We start from the raw sequence: 14,070 nt of genomic DNA, 5'->3' as shown, positions 1-14,070 counted from the left end.
AATCTGAGGATTCGGCGTCAAGCACTACATCCAGCAAAGAAACTTGCGTGGGCTTGGATCTGTTCAACAACAATCACGTCAGTCTCGGTCGTTGCTTCGAAGATATCTCGATCGCAAAAAGAGGATTCTTTACCGCATCAACACGCGCAACCCGCCTACAACCGACCCTCCAGCTCCATCACAACAGCATTGTAAAACATCCAAGGGATGTTACAGTTGGGTTGGGCGGCCCTCAACCACCGCTGCTCGTAGAGCAGCGCATGGGTGTCGGCGCCGATTGAGAGACGGTGGTCCACGAGGTTTTTGGCCTGCAAGACCAAAGACCATTGGTAGGTCCAGTCTAGCAGAAGAGGAGAGATTCGATTAGTCGTGGGCCATGGAAATTGGGAGATGTGGTGTTGGATTTGGTCGTTCTGTTGCTTACCCCTCTCGAATTCGATCCACCTGGAGGCAAAGTTAGCTTCGTTTTTGCTGTTTGGGGATGGGTGGAAGGATAGGAAAGGAGAGGTTACTTACGCCATTATTACTTGGGGCGGGGAAGCTGCTGGAAGATTGTTGGTGGCTATCTAGTTTGCTGGCTCGAAAGCAAGAAACCCTAAAAAAGGCAAGAAAACTCGACGTCGAAAGTTTGATGTCGTTCTCCAGGCAACGAAGGGTAACGGATCGAAATATTTATGGTAGTAGCTGGGAGAGAGAAGAGGGGTGAATACGTCCACGCCAAATACCTGCTATTCACACTCTTCTTCCGAGTGTGGTCTCAACCCGAAATGCATGCGCTCGGGTCGGGTTCCAGCGACATTCCGACTTCGGACAGACACTCAAAATTTTGAAACACTTTTCCGCCAATTACTGGCAGAATAATGACACAATAGGAGTCAAAGTATTCGAAACAGCGTATTCATGGTATTCTTTCGTTTCATTTTGCACAAGGCGGGACGGTATTTTTGCTGACGCGGGGCCATCGGGACGTGGAAAGATCGGCTCAGGGCGCGCCAAGCAATTTCCAATTTTCAGGGGAAAGAGCGAAGGAAGGCGGACACAACGTTAACAAAAGAAGAAGCAACCCACATAATTTTCCGCCCTGTGAGTGGGAGTCATTGTGATTGATCCATTGCACAGAAATGTTGACTTGTTACAAATCTCTACAGCGAACCAGACTACGAGTCCTGTTCGCCAACGCCGACAAGACCAACAAACCCAGGAAAATAGCCATAGGTCCAGATAAAAGCAGCAATTCAGATGACGACGACCTTGACAGCACGGAAGACAGACGGGACAATGACAGCATAGGTTCTCGACTCATCTGCGAAGATTTCCAAGCATCCGGTGCCGAAGAAGGGACCCTCGCTGCAGCCTGTCACGAAGCCCAATGCGGCGGAACCGGTGGTAACGGAAGACGACAGACCAAAGATCCCACCGCTGCGCCCGACACCCACCGCGAAGCCCGCAGCAACTGTCCCTCTGAAGACTCCCGCCATAAGCTAGACATGATCCGCGAGACAGGAAAGAAAGCGAAGGAGATCTTGGACAAGGTCAAGGCCATCTTGAAGCAGAACGGCCCCGCCCGCACATCAAAGGGCTTGAGGAGTATGGACTTGAGCCGTTTGACCTGGGAAAGATCCTGGCGGAGATGGAGATCCCAATCACGGTGTTGCAGCTGTTCGACGCAGTGCCTAGGATCAGAGCTGACTCCACCACCAAGTACATCGCAGCTAGACAGAGCTGCCCATGGTCAAGCAGCTTAAAAACGCTGCCGTCAAAACATTCAAAGTCAGCCGCATGGAGGGACCGACGGGCCCATGAAAGACCTTCTTGCCGGCTCGGTCTCTTCTGTTGGAAGCAGTCCTGTATCTTGAAACGAATGGTCATACTCAACCAAACAACCTCCCTTGGAACGGGAGCCAAGCAGCTGACAATGGTCTCATCATCGCTGATGATGCTGTTGCATTCGATTCCGCCAGGAATGTCGGGGTTGCTATGGATTTTGCCGCATATCGCATAATAAGATTTTGGTGTCGACGCCATTGCCAACAGACATCTATCTAATTCTGCCTGCTCGTGGATTATTCTTTTAATCCTTGAAACTGCTTTGACGTATGGATTATACGCTTACGAGGATAGAGAAACTATCCATCCCACCTTGACAAACAGCAAATGGGGCGGCTCGGTGCCTTATGGGGGTTTATGTTAGCATGATGCTTGGAGAGAGAGTATCCGAAGGTCAGAATGGTTTACTTCGGGCCTATAGAAAGACAAAATCGAAGAAACCAGACGTCGAATGATGCAAGAATCAAACCGCGAACGCCGGACCAGGAACAAGGACACATACAATGCAAATAGGCGCGAGGAGAGGAATGCCTTGTCCCGCGATGTTTTCCCTGCCATCGTTGTTGATTTGGACGGCGATGGGGCTCTCGGAAACGTGGCCGTTGTTGAGGTACAGGTTTCCAGAAGATGTGGAGGAGCAAGACTGAGCGAGAACAATCCCCAGTCCCAAGTGTGTACACCTCGCTGGATCTTCCAGCCCTCCTCCTCGATGTTGTGGGCGTTGGGAGGCTTGTAGTCCTCCGATGATTGAATGACCGGGGGAGGTCGGGCTGGGGATGGATGTTTCCCGAAGACATGTTCGCCATAGAGAATATGGAGAAAGAATGAAGTAAAAGGATGGTGAGATGGGTCCGGTCTTGATTCCACGCATCTATGGCCATTATTCAGAGTCAGAAATCGCCAATCTCACTTGTTTTTCACTTTCTCATGTCAGACTCACAATCAAAGCCCCAACAAATGAGACCCCTTCTGGCCCTGGTCGGCCGACGGCTCTATTCTATGAATCCATGAGCAAGAAGAGGAGCTCGTCGAACTCGTCAGAATAGCCTCCCGTCTTCCACTCGTGTTCCGGCCTTGAGCCGGACTCTCTGCCTTTGATCGGGTTCTGTCTGTTGATCCCGATGTACTCGTAGTTGTCCTTGGGCCAAGGACAAAGGTCTCCGCCATTTGCGTTGGTAAACCCCCACGATTTGTTACTCATCATGGACCAGAGAATACAAGTCATTGCAGCTTCTAGAGCTATGATGAAGGTGCGGATTGTAGCAGTGTGTTGAGATGGGATTGGGAGTCTTGCCAATCGCCCAGTATGGACTCAGGACTAAGGTATAGCCTTCATTGAGCTTCTCCTGGACCCCTTTGGGTGTGGCTGATCTGGAGGAGCCGGCGGTAGCTGTTTGATGTTGATTGATACGGCCTCCTATTCCAGAGACACTATTGGCGCTAGATCCTACATAGATAGCTGGTTTCGAGCTTGGTTTCTCAAATACCAACACATAAACACCCTACCCCGTCCGCGAAAATTGATTCGGTAAAGACTTTAAGTATCCAATCGTAGGGGGGTTGATACTCTTGAGGATATTTGCGAACCTAGGAGCAAAGTCGACACTGGATGCTGTAAAGAGGGATGTTATGACTTCGAGTGAAGGAAGGAAGCGGCGAGCTTCAGGGGTTGTCTTGGGATGGCTCGTGGCTGCCTGCATCATACGGGCGAGCGCTCCGTGGACGACACTCGCTTCCGAGGCCATCTCCGGCAACGCATGGCTATGGGGTCATTCTCTCTATCAGGGCGACGTTGTCTTTCGCAACAACGGAACCACAGACATCCATATTACCCCCAACATCATGCCTCCTCACCTGCAACAGGAACAACAACAGCAATAGCAGCAGCAAAAACACCAACAGCAGCACTATGCCGGTGTTTATGACTTTGGACGGGCCGGTCCAAGTCCCTCGGAAAAGGGTAGAACCAGTTGCTCTTCACCTTCCTACGCCTCAGCAGCATCAAATTCTCCGGGGCTCAAGGTACGCGGTAGCCCATCCAATCATGACAGCGTATCGAGACTATTTAGTAGGGAACTGTGTTCCTTTCCTTGCGCTGACTCAAAGATAAATGCCTTCATCATTGAGAAGTTTCTCAACCGAGTTTTCCCACTCTTTTGCTTCGTTTATGATCGTTTCCACCTGTAGTCCAGATGATGCCACTACTCCCCGCCGTCGTTGGTTTCTTTCATCAAACCTCCAAGTTTCAGCTTTCAAAATTTCAGCTTCACAAATACGTTCCTTGCCATTTTTTCTTCGCGCGTTCAGTCTCGCCTACACGTACACAAACGATAGAAGACAGACCGGATAATGAGAAGCGTGAAGTGGAACAAGGACCAGAGGTCAGATGAAAGTTACGTGGGACCCTTTGCTCAATACAAACGGCTGATGTCCATATTTCTGCGAAGTATGACTTCATATCCGAGCAGTGAAGGCAACTGAAATATTCGAGTGAGGGAGTTGCAAAAAATTGAAAAGCCCTAACGTCATTCGCAAATATTTTTGTGTCCTTTCATCTCATCTAGGCTGCGATTATTGCCTTGGATAACGTGGGGGTCGGAAGGCGCTTCCATCCTTTTGACTCCTTGTTCTTTCCATATATACCTTTTCAGAAAAGTTTTCCTTTTCCTCCACCTTTCTCCGTTGCGCGATCATCACGTCACCTCAAATTCAAAATTTTCTGCGAATACCTACATCGCGTCTCACAACAATCCCTAAACCAGCGAGAACACATTCCCCACATCGAGACTACTCAAGATAACCTTGTCTCCTTTCAGAATGCCGTAAGTACTGTCACTGCCTCGAACATTATCTCCTTAGTACAGATTGAACAAGAGACTGACTTTTGTGTCAAGGTGGATCGAATTCCCACGAGGTGAGAAGATCCAGATCCCTGCAGCATCCAATGACAATCGCATCTCGATATTTTCCCTACGTTTTTCCATGACACTACATTTATTCCCATAATAGGATGCTAACAGTTCTCCTTCCGATACAGACTGGAACAGAAACCTGCCGCTGGTAATCCAAGCCAGGGGCTTGATTACCCATAGACTGGAGATTGGAGCAAGTCGTCAAGATTTGCTGAACGAACAGAGGTTCTTGAGGGCAGGAAGTCCTGTCAATTCGTTGATGTGGATGTTCCACAATTCAATGGTGAGGGAGCTGGAAGTCCAGCTGCGTGCCCTGTCTACCTATGACAGTAGGGAGGATAGGGCTGGAGTCTCGGACGAGGAGAACTAGCATGCAGGGCGGTTCGTTCACTTAGGAATGGGGGGTTTTCAATACGGTTCCTAGATAGGCTAGGAGTTGTTCTCCTTTATTCATTTCCTCCCTTAGTTCTTTTCCCGTGGTATTTTGGGTTGGACCATCGGCAAACTGGTCACCGAGGGCTGGCGCGCTCCTGCCCACCGCGCTCGCCTCTACAAGGCGGCTCCTATGCCTCCTATTATGATTGAGGACGACGATGCCCCCGGCTCTCCTGATGCTCTCGACGCCCCCGGCTCTCCTGATGTCCCCGTCGCTGCCGGTGCCCCCGCTCAGGCTCCGGGCGCGGCCTCCATGCTTTTCGGCAGCCTTTTTGTCGCACGTCTCACTGCCCTCGAGACTAAGATCGACGAAATGGGCACTGCTATCGCCTCTTCCGCCGAAACCCACACGGCATCCTTCGACAACGTGGTTGCCTCCCTGACGGATTTGACTACAGAGGTTAAGAAGGAGTTGTCGGCGGTGGCTACTGCTCTCGGTACTTTGCAGGCCCACGTCTTTTGGGAGTGGGGGTGACTTGACACCTGTCTCCTTACCCTCCTCTCCCAACCTCGCGTCTGTGCCCTGCCCAAGTGCTGGAAGCATCGACTACGCACATCTTTCCCGTTCCCTTCACCCCCTTCGCCAACCCCAACCCCTCCTGCCTCTATCTCACCGTTTTATTCCCCGCGGCCGGCGTCACTTGCCGCCGGTGTCGTGAGGCTGGCCAGGGCTGCAACCCTGCGCCCGGTTTCTTGCGCCAGGTGCGCGACGAGTAGGACTCGCTGCCCCCGGCTGAGAACGAGAACTGGCTCGCGGCCAGACAAGTTGCCGCCGGACTTCCGGTCCTGGCGGAGGCGGGATATTCCCGTCCCTCTGCGTAAGTCTCCTCATTGTGTCTTGCTTCTGGTGGCAAAAGATAGGACTCTGACTGTGTATAGCGCCGATGTCGCGGCATACATCGACACCGGCGTGGCCGGCGAGGCGGCGGCCGCCTCCCTCCGCTCCATGGAGGAGGAGGTCGCCCGTCTTCGCGCGTGCCTGGCCCGCGTTACCGCCGCCGCTGCTGTGGAGGAGAACTACGAGTCCGACGATGACGACCTGCTGGAGTAGATTGTTTTGGGCTTCGAACCTGGCCTGGCGCCTGAGGGCCATCAGGAGGAGAGGTGCTGATATCTTCGTCGCCAGTGAGCTCCTGCAGCAGGGCGAGGAGAGACTGTTTGGGCGCGGGGGTGAGGCCCCCCCCCTTATAATTTCCCTATCACCAAGAATAGGGCGATCCAATCCATGTCAGAAACAATCCTCGTCATGGTACTAGGTACAATGACCCTCAGACTAGGACGCTAGATGACGTCCGTAACAATTTTCAGCGCCTCAAGGCATCAGTACACCTTGCTCCAATCATGTTGCATCTTCAACACGAGCAGACAACTCAATCGTACCCCGAGACCCTTCGAGTAGCGGTTCACCATCTTCGAGCTGTCCCTTGTACAGATACAGACATCGTCCGGCGTCTTCCGAAATATCAATGCCACGCCCCAAATCCAACATGTATCTTGATCCTCTCTACAGACTGGAGGAATGAAATGTCCTTGGTCGCGCAAGCGCGGTTCTTGGTCTCACACAGGCTCGAGATAGGAACTAGTCGGCAAGACCTTCCTGCTGAGCAACGCGTTCTAAGAGCGGCAAGCGCCGCTCAATCTCTGAGGTGGCTCTTTCATGATTGCATGGTGAAAGAGCTTGAGGGGCAGTTGCGCTCTCTGAGGCCTAGTCAGCATAGCCCACCTTTGGTAGTTCAAGCGGTAGGACTTATCGCTCACAGATTGGCGATTGGAGCAACTAGGCAGGAGGACCTACTAGACGAACAACGTTTTTTAAGAGCAGGAAATCCTTCTCAATCTCTTAAATGGCTCTTTCACGACTCTATCGCAAAAGAACTTGAGGCACAGTTGCGTGCTTTTACCAGAAGTGTCTAACGTGTCTATGAGGATGTCAGTTTGTTGTTAGGAACGGAGGAAAGCAGCCATGTGTAACTGAAAAGGAACTCGTCTCATTCGGGCAACAGTGTCTGACTCCTTGTCCAGAACTGCCCTTGCGTGTGCATACATGCGGCGGAGCATGACAATGATGCAGTCAATTTGGGAATGTTGGTAATCTTGCTAGGCTGCATGATCATTTCTACGCACCTTACAGATGGAGCTTTCGCTTTCTATTCTTTCCTCTAGGAAGTCAATCCAGCACTTTCCACTTCTCCCATGAGGCGCATGAGAATCTCCATTTGTCCCAGGGAACTAACTGCTTCTAGTCAGATTTCCAGCAGCGACCCAGCTTTTAGCGCAATAGCAAAAGCAAACGGTCTCCATCTTGACCAGCCAGCATAATTCGGAGACGGTCTGTTTGAAGGCGTCGCTACAAGAGGAGAGGTGGTTGAACAATAATTCACCTCGGCTCAGAGCACAAGACCTCGATGGGGCAAGGTTTATGTATTTCCGGTTTATGCTCGCCGTGATCTGGGTCAAGAATAAGGCACGGTCAGGGTGGCAGAATGCCTGGGCTCGCTACTATAAAACCATCAAGCCCTTCCCTACACCGGGGCGGTATTGTAGAGACGGCTTGTTGATGGCCGCAGCTGCCCACGGCGGACTCATGGCTCCTGAAGAGATCAAAACTTTCCTGGTGGAACTTTGCGGACCGGAAACAAAACTCTAGTCAGGTTTTCAGCATACCGACTGACCACTTTATCTACTGTCTTGGGCCGAATATCTCCTATTCTGGCCAACAGCGCTCTGGTTTCCGGACCTGCGGCCTCAGCAATTTCTCGCAGAATATGTTCCAGTTCGAGTAAAAGACGGGCTATGGAGAAATCATCTTGGGCCGAGATGGCGGGCGAGGGTTGGATCCATTCCCGCTGCTCAGGGTTAGACCGTGAAACGTCTTCGATGTCCTCGGCCTTGACCCGAATACAAATATCAACACCCTGACCACCGACTTCCTCGATCGCCGCATCCGACAACTCTCCCTCGTCCTCTACCCAGATCGATTTTCTCGGAATGACGCCACTGCATTTGGCCAGCCGCACTACACACAAGTGCAGCTGAATACCGTCCGAGATGTCCTCATGCCCCACTCCACAGTCAGCCAGCCTCGGCTGCAATCTCTCCACCGTTTCTTCAGCGGTTACACCCAAACATTCTTCCCCCCCGATCAGTGGCAGTAGCCAACCTGCGCAGCGAATTTAGGTGATGCCTCCAGGTTGGGTCAGCCATTGGGTGCGGGAAAACCCGGCCAGTCGCACCGACGAGATAATGATACCTGTCATGCATCCTCGCGCCCCGGCTCCGAGCAGTGGCAACCAGGCAGGGGCAACGAAGACGATGTCGTTGAGATCCCTGACCCTGGATTTTTCACACGTGCGGGTGAGGCAGAAGTTTCGAAATGGCTGCAGAATCGCAGATTCAGCATTATCAAATGCGAGTCTGAAGCCCATCTCCCTCTCTGGACCAGAGCCGAGATGGCTGAAAGGTTCCATGCGAGGATGAAGCCCCAGAAGGATCTAAACGGACTTCGCAATGAAGATCTCCTCCAGCGGTACCCTCTACCTAACGGCATCGACCCAATCCTCGAGGGGCTCGAACTTGCAGGAAGAAGGAACATGGAGAAGTACAAGGACGAAATCTATGAAGATTTCGAGTTCGACCCGTCTAAACTCACCGAGTTCACCATCTCCGGTTAGGAGCTGGAGAGACGAGCAAAGGAGTTACAGAGGCGTCGCGACGAGTTGGCCAAGTGCAAGCAGGAGGCTGACAAACTTTATGAGGAGTACAACACTATGTTACCCGTTGTCTCTACTGCTTTGGCTGGAGGTGACACTGACGAGAGCTTCCCGGACCACGACTATAGTGGGAGTGATGAGGATTATCGGTGCGGAAACAAAAGCGAGGGTAAAGAGATACCAGGAAGAGGCCATAGCATTGAAGCGATACTACTGCGAAGATTGTGACATTCCTTTCAAGAACAACTCTACTACGAGGGCAAATCCGACAATAAAACCGGCGTGATGCTTTCACCCGCTCCCGCTTTTTTCTTTTTTTTGGTGATTCAAGGTGCCTTTCGCGATTGAACGCATAGGCGCGCCGCGCACGCTCCTTTTTATGTAGCGCCCTTAGCGCTTTAGTCTCATCAATTTGGGCTTGGGTCATATCAGCGACGTTCACCGGTTTATTCCACATGGCTGGGTGAGAGCACAAAGGTCCCCAAGGGATGTCCGTCCGCGGCCATAGTAGGATCTCAGAAAATATATCGTCCGTCTTGATTTGGACACCGGCATGGAGCATAATGGCGAGTGCGGCTTCCGTAGCTACGAATCGGAGACGTTGTAGTGGCATGTTGATCTCGGCAGGGATTGGGGACCAGCAGAGTAGGCCCCGGTGGGTTACGGTCCAACCTTTGAGGATATGTTTGGCGGGCAATTGTGGCTAATCATCTTGGGCCGAGATGGCGGGCGAGGGTTGGATCCATTCCCGCTGCTCCTGCCAGATCTCTATGCTCTGGCGAAGGCCGTCCTCCTGAGATTGGCCATCTCGTTGTGCTTACCACTGGCATTATGTGCAAGATTCCTTGTGAGACAGAGAGAGCTTCAGAAAGACACTTTTTAGGATCGAAACGACGAGTATTCCTTCTCTCATCTGATCCAGGTTCAGACGATTGATAGATGCAAGATATTGAACCTAGCTTGGAGTGAATGGTTTCCTATGTTTGTATTGTGAATCCATTGTTCTTTCGTCCCGTATTTTCTGCGGCATGGGTTTCTTCCTACAAGTATTCTGGCTCGTTTTGTGTTCTTGCCATTGTATGGGACAGAGCCCATCGGTCACCATGGGGTCGTTTTGTGACATTTGGAGCGGGGTGAGGTTTGTGGGAAAACGTTGCGAGAAAGCGTGCTTGCGTAATAGCTTAGATGAAGGGAAGGAGCGACCTGGACGATTAAAGCTACTTTTGTGCCTTCCTCGTGTCGAAATCTTTCACCAGCTCGATATCGTCAGCACCTCGTTTCTCGCCCGGGCGGTGTGGCCTTCGACCCTGTCAACGATTTCGACCTTGCCAACTGCACAATCACGATAGACAGTTACGCCACTAACGCCGGGATGGCCCAAGCTTCTTGCACTCCTGCGTACAGTACCGGTGCAGACTCCCCTCTGGCGGATGCATGATTCCTTGGGGAGGCGCAGATGGGCAAGCAGAAGCACGACTACCGGCACTCGACCATTGGAGTATCAGAAAGAACATCCCTAACAAAACAGAATGGGACCGCCTGTCTACAACTATCACGGTCGACCCAGGTTTCAGCAACTTGTTCTCGCATGGAAAGCCTCCTCCGACAATCACTGAATTCAAAGAACTCCCAAATCATACCATCTCCGAATGCTTAGATATACGCAAATGGGCAATATATGTTCTCGTTTTGGAACACCCCGGCCAACATGAACGCCCAGCGATATATGTCGGTAGCGGTACGGATAAGAAGTTGGGTACCTATTACAGCCCGCTTTGCACAATACGATCGCATGGAAGCTCTATCAACAAATACCCAAGAATGGGTGAATAATGGGTATACGATTACCCATAGGGCCCTAGTTTGCACTTCGCCACTCCCTCCCGACGATATCCTAGGGATTTATTGGGTCCTTGGGGTCGTTCAGGCGTGTTTGTGGAATCCGTCTTCCATCCTGACAAGCGCACGCTCATTCCTCCCAGGTACAAAGGTTATTAGTGCGTTTTTGGTTTGCTCGTGCGCTTTTCATATTCACTTGCCCATGCTTTAGAGCGTACCAGTTCTATACATTCTTGATGAGCCTGATAGTCAATCTCGCCGCAGCCCCGCCTCCGGCTACATCACCGCCAGAAGTTGCACCTACTACAATGGTTCCGCAAGCTCAAGGACCGCCCTCTTACGAGGAGGCTACCAAACCAACGGACCATCAACTTCCGGACAGGATACAATCAACTAGTAACGATGCCAAGACCTTCATACTCCACGAGCCACCTATTCGTTCCGGCCGATGTTTTTTCGTACCCGATGATGCGGCGTTGATGATCCCGAGTCCGTACCGGACCAAGGGGAGGCAACCTTCTGCCGTACGGAGCGAATGTACTCTTCGCAAGCAGCATTGGGCCCTCCCACATAAACGCCAATTCCTCTAGGGTGCGGTCCTGCGTCTCCGGAAACAGGAAGTACACGGTGAGTACCTCAACCGCAATCCAGACGCAGTACACCAGATAGTATTTCCATCCGATCTTGTCGAGAGCAATCGGGTTGATATAGGCATTGATGAACAGGGCGATACGGCCGGTCAGTTGCTCTACTGCGATCCCTTGGGAGCGTTGGTGGTAAGGGAAGAGTCCTGAGAGGTAGGTATAGGCGAGAGAACCCCAGCCTAAAGCGTAGAAGCTATGAAACATAAGGTTAGTTCCTGATTGTAGTGTGTTAAGCTTATGGCGCTCGATAAAACAGGCATTCGCCTTCACAACCTCGCGAATGGACACGCGGTCCAGGACCAAGACCTGCTTCCAGATCTGCAGGCTGGACACCAAGAGCTGCAGAGACGACACCTCACAGCTCTTCTTTTCTTCTTCTTCTTCTTCATCTTTCGAGAGCACTAACACAGAGTCCTCCTTCGTCAGGTAACGATTTCGACGGCCGCTTTTGTTTGCTTCCTTTTTTCTTGTCTTTCCTCCCAACGTCCTTTCTTTCTTCTTTTCTTTATTCCTTCTTTCCTTTCTTCCTTATTTCCTTTCTTCCATCCCATCTCCTTTTCTGGTCCTTCTTTGACACGGACCATCATGAATCTTCCGTGGAACACCAAAGGGCTCAGGCGTTTTCCCTGGGTCTCTTTGCTGTTCCCAGTTCTGGCGGCCATTGTTTGTGAGTCCGCAATCCAGTCACATAAAATCATTGGTACCTGATCTAATAACAGGTCTCTGGCTTTAGACATGACAGTCAATTCAGTTGTGTGCAAGGAGGCCATCGCATATCCAGTATCAAAATGGCCTACCTGGCTTGATCCTCAGACGATTATAATGCAGATTGCTACAGGCTACTCGATCTTGGTAACGAAGTCGCCGGCGGGGGAGGGAGGGGCAGCAGGGGCGACGGGCTGCACGGCAGAAGCAGCGGGAGGGCCAGCGATAGTGTTGGGGCCCGAAGAAGAAGCAGGGCCAGCAGAAGTGTCGGGGTCCAGGCAACGGGCGAGGAAGTTGCCGTCGAGACGACCGCGTTTCATGAGCCGGGGAACGTGCTCGAGGATCTCGTTGATAGAGATCATATCTTCACGGACAGCCACATCTTCGGGGTTGCGAGAAGAGGCATGGGGATCATCACTGCGATTAGTTGGCAGTACCGCGGTCGGCCTCGGCCATGTTGCTGATTAACTGGCACATGTAAACGGTGCAAGGTGCACAGGGATGCAGATGGGCGCCACGGTCGGGATATTTGGGCAGGGCCCCAGCGACTAAGCAACGCGCGTGGGCAAAGGTACGGCATGCGCGGAAGGTGAAAGGTCGAGGATGGCCAAGCCAGGCTTGCAGAAGGCGTCAGCAGGGTCAGCGGCATTGGAGCTGACTGGGATCATTGGGGTGGCAGCCAGGGGATGGAAGAAGTTGGTGGTAGTATTATTTTGAAAGCATGGGCAAAAAACGACAAACGCCTCAACTACTCGTGGCCGGTAAAGGAAAGCTTCACATACACAAATCCTCAGGCTACTTTCCTTCACCCATCGTCCCACGTTCTCCGGCCCATACATGGTCAGATGGCAAGTGCAAGTGAAGAGCATCGAGTCATTCACGAGGAAGGAACCCCTGGGGAAGTGAATGGGATAATGATTGAAAGGCAGGTTCTGTTGTGGTGTTTTTTGTTGCTTCTCACTGTCGTATTTATACTGGATTCAATTTCTCCTGGCTAGCTATCTTAGTATATCCTCAACAAATCATCGAGACATCCCCTTATCGACCGTTTTCCCTCCGTCAAACTGCTTTTCCCGCGTCTTCTTTCACGGTTAAAGGATACAGAGTGCTTCAACATGGCGTAAGTATTCCATTTCCTCCTCTCTACTGATCGTCGAGAAAGCTTCGAATATCATACTGATGCCATTTCTCAGTTTCATCGAGTTTGCCCGCGGTTAGTACTCAATGCTCTTCCTGATTTGCTCAACTTTCCCCAATGCCCACGGTCTTGTCCTGCTCTATGGCTGCCAGCAAGCAAATTCCCCGATGTTTTTAATTCTTGTTGTCACCTTCGGTTCTCAACATGATAAACTAATTACTGACCCTCGTGTGCCACATAGATCGGGACTCCAAAAGATCTCTTGCCTTCCAAGCCGTTGAACTGGTCCAAAAGGCTTTGGACGCTGGCGCAACTCGAGATATTCTCCTTGAGGAGCAAAAGGATCTTCGTGAGAGCAGCCCACTATACAGTATGGCCTGGCTGTTTCACAGCGTTGTTGTCACTGAGCTCGAGATGCCGGGATACTTGACATCAGTCGGTCAACTCCTGCAGTATCTGTAGGGACCCCCTGACAATGGGATCACGTCCTCTGCATGGCCCCTGGCCTAGGTATTCAAATCGGGACATAGGTTCAGGAGCAAACCTGGACCACGCATAATGGAGGCTCCTGGTTACCTAGTCACAGTCTCTCTTCTGGTAAATCATGGATTGAATTTTTGCTCGTTTGTGGCTTATTTCTCTATCTCACTGCGTCCTCTGCTTCGTGTACTCTCCTTAAATGTTGCTCTGGCCTCGCTTACCTGTGATCTGACTTCTATATCTTCTCCATCCTTCTATTTCGACTTCCCATCACTGGCCACCCCAAACCTGGACCACGTGGTGTACAAATATCAAGAAATCTGCAGTGAAGGGAGGAAACACCAAGGTTTTCGACCAGACAACCAAACCTTACCGCCCTA

General features: G+C 51.5%; 6 protein-coding genes across 6 annotated transcripts; 2 read left to right on the top strand and 4 right to left on the bottom strand.

Moving 5' to 3' along the window:
* Window positions 1-31: 31 nt before the first annotated feature.
* Window positions 32-542, bottom strand: B0H65DRAFT_584928 (uncharacterized protein). Its single transcript, XM_062830912.1, has 4 exons — window positions 517-542; window positions 425-444; window positions 134-340; window positions 32-59 (listed from the first exon to the last, which is right to left on the bottom strand). The coding sequence occupies exons 1-3, from the start codon at window positions 519-521 to the stop codon at window positions 156-158; spliced, it is 210 nt and encodes a 69-aa protein (XP_062686599.1). The 5' UTR covers window positions 522-542; the 3' UTR covers window positions 32-59; window positions 134-155.
* Window positions 543-4,857: 4,315 nt separating this feature from the next.
* Window positions 4,858-5,109, top strand: B0H65DRAFT_415936 (uncharacterized protein; the record flags this gene model as incomplete). Its single annotated transcript, XM_062824009.1, has 1 exon — window positions 4,858-5,109. A coding segment is annotated over one exon (252 nt), but the record flags the coding sequence as incomplete, so codon positions are not given.
* Window positions 5,110-7,774: 2,665 nt separating this feature from the next.
* On the bottom strand, window positions 7,775-9,079 carry B0H65DRAFT_438481 (uncharacterized protein; the record flags this gene model as incomplete). Its single annotated transcript, XM_062825374.1, has 4 exons — window positions 7,775-8,190; window positions 8,425-8,507; window positions 8,712-8,813; window positions 8,949-9,079. 4 exons carry the CDS (start codon window positions 9,077-9,079, stop codon window positions 7,775-7,777), a joined length of 732 nt encoding a protein of 243 aa, XP_062686597.1.
* A 2,207-nt stretch (window positions 9,080-11,286) lies between these two features.
* B0H65DRAFT_395321 (uncharacterized protein) lies at window positions 11,287-11,556 on the bottom strand (the record flags this gene model as incomplete). The annotated part of the gene is made up of 1 exon (XM_062823765.1): window positions 11,287-11,556. A coding segment is annotated over one exon (270 nt), but the record flags the coding sequence as incomplete, so codon positions are not given.
* A 650-nt stretch (window positions 11,557-12,206) lies between these two features.
* Window positions 12,207-12,721, bottom strand: B0H65DRAFT_438479 (uncharacterized protein; the record flags this gene model as incomplete). The annotated part of the gene is made up of 2 exons (XM_062825373.1): window positions 12,207-12,489; window positions 12,648-12,721. The coding sequence occupies 2 exons, from the start codon at window positions 12,719-12,721 to the stop codon at window positions 12,207-12,209; spliced, it is 357 nt and encodes a 118-aa protein (XP_062686595.1).
* Window positions 12,722-13,187: 466 nt separating this feature from the next.
* B0H65DRAFT_544486 (uncharacterized protein) lies at window positions 13,188-13,672 on the top strand (the record flags this gene model as incomplete). The annotated part of the gene is made up of 3 exons (XM_062829297.1): window positions 13,188-13,192; window positions 13,266-13,285; window positions 13,452-13,672. The coding sequence occupies 3 exons, from the start codon at window positions 13,188-13,190 to the stop codon at window positions 13,670-13,672; spliced, it is 246 nt and encodes an 81-aa protein (XP_062686594.1).
* Between the last annotated feature and the right edge of the window lie 398 nt (window positions 13,673-14,070).

The sequence above is a fragment of the Neurospora tetraspora genome, assembly GCF_033439725.1.
Source record: "Neurospora tetraspora strain CBS 560.94 chromosome Unknown B0H65scaffold_1, whole genome shotgun sequence".
Classification (NCBI taxonomy): Eukaryota; Fungi; Ascomycota; class Sordariomycetes; order Sordariales; family Sordariaceae; genus Neurospora; species Neurospora tetraspora.
Note: the sequence above shows the minus strand (reverse complement) of the source record. Positions and strands in the feature narration are given on the sequence as shown.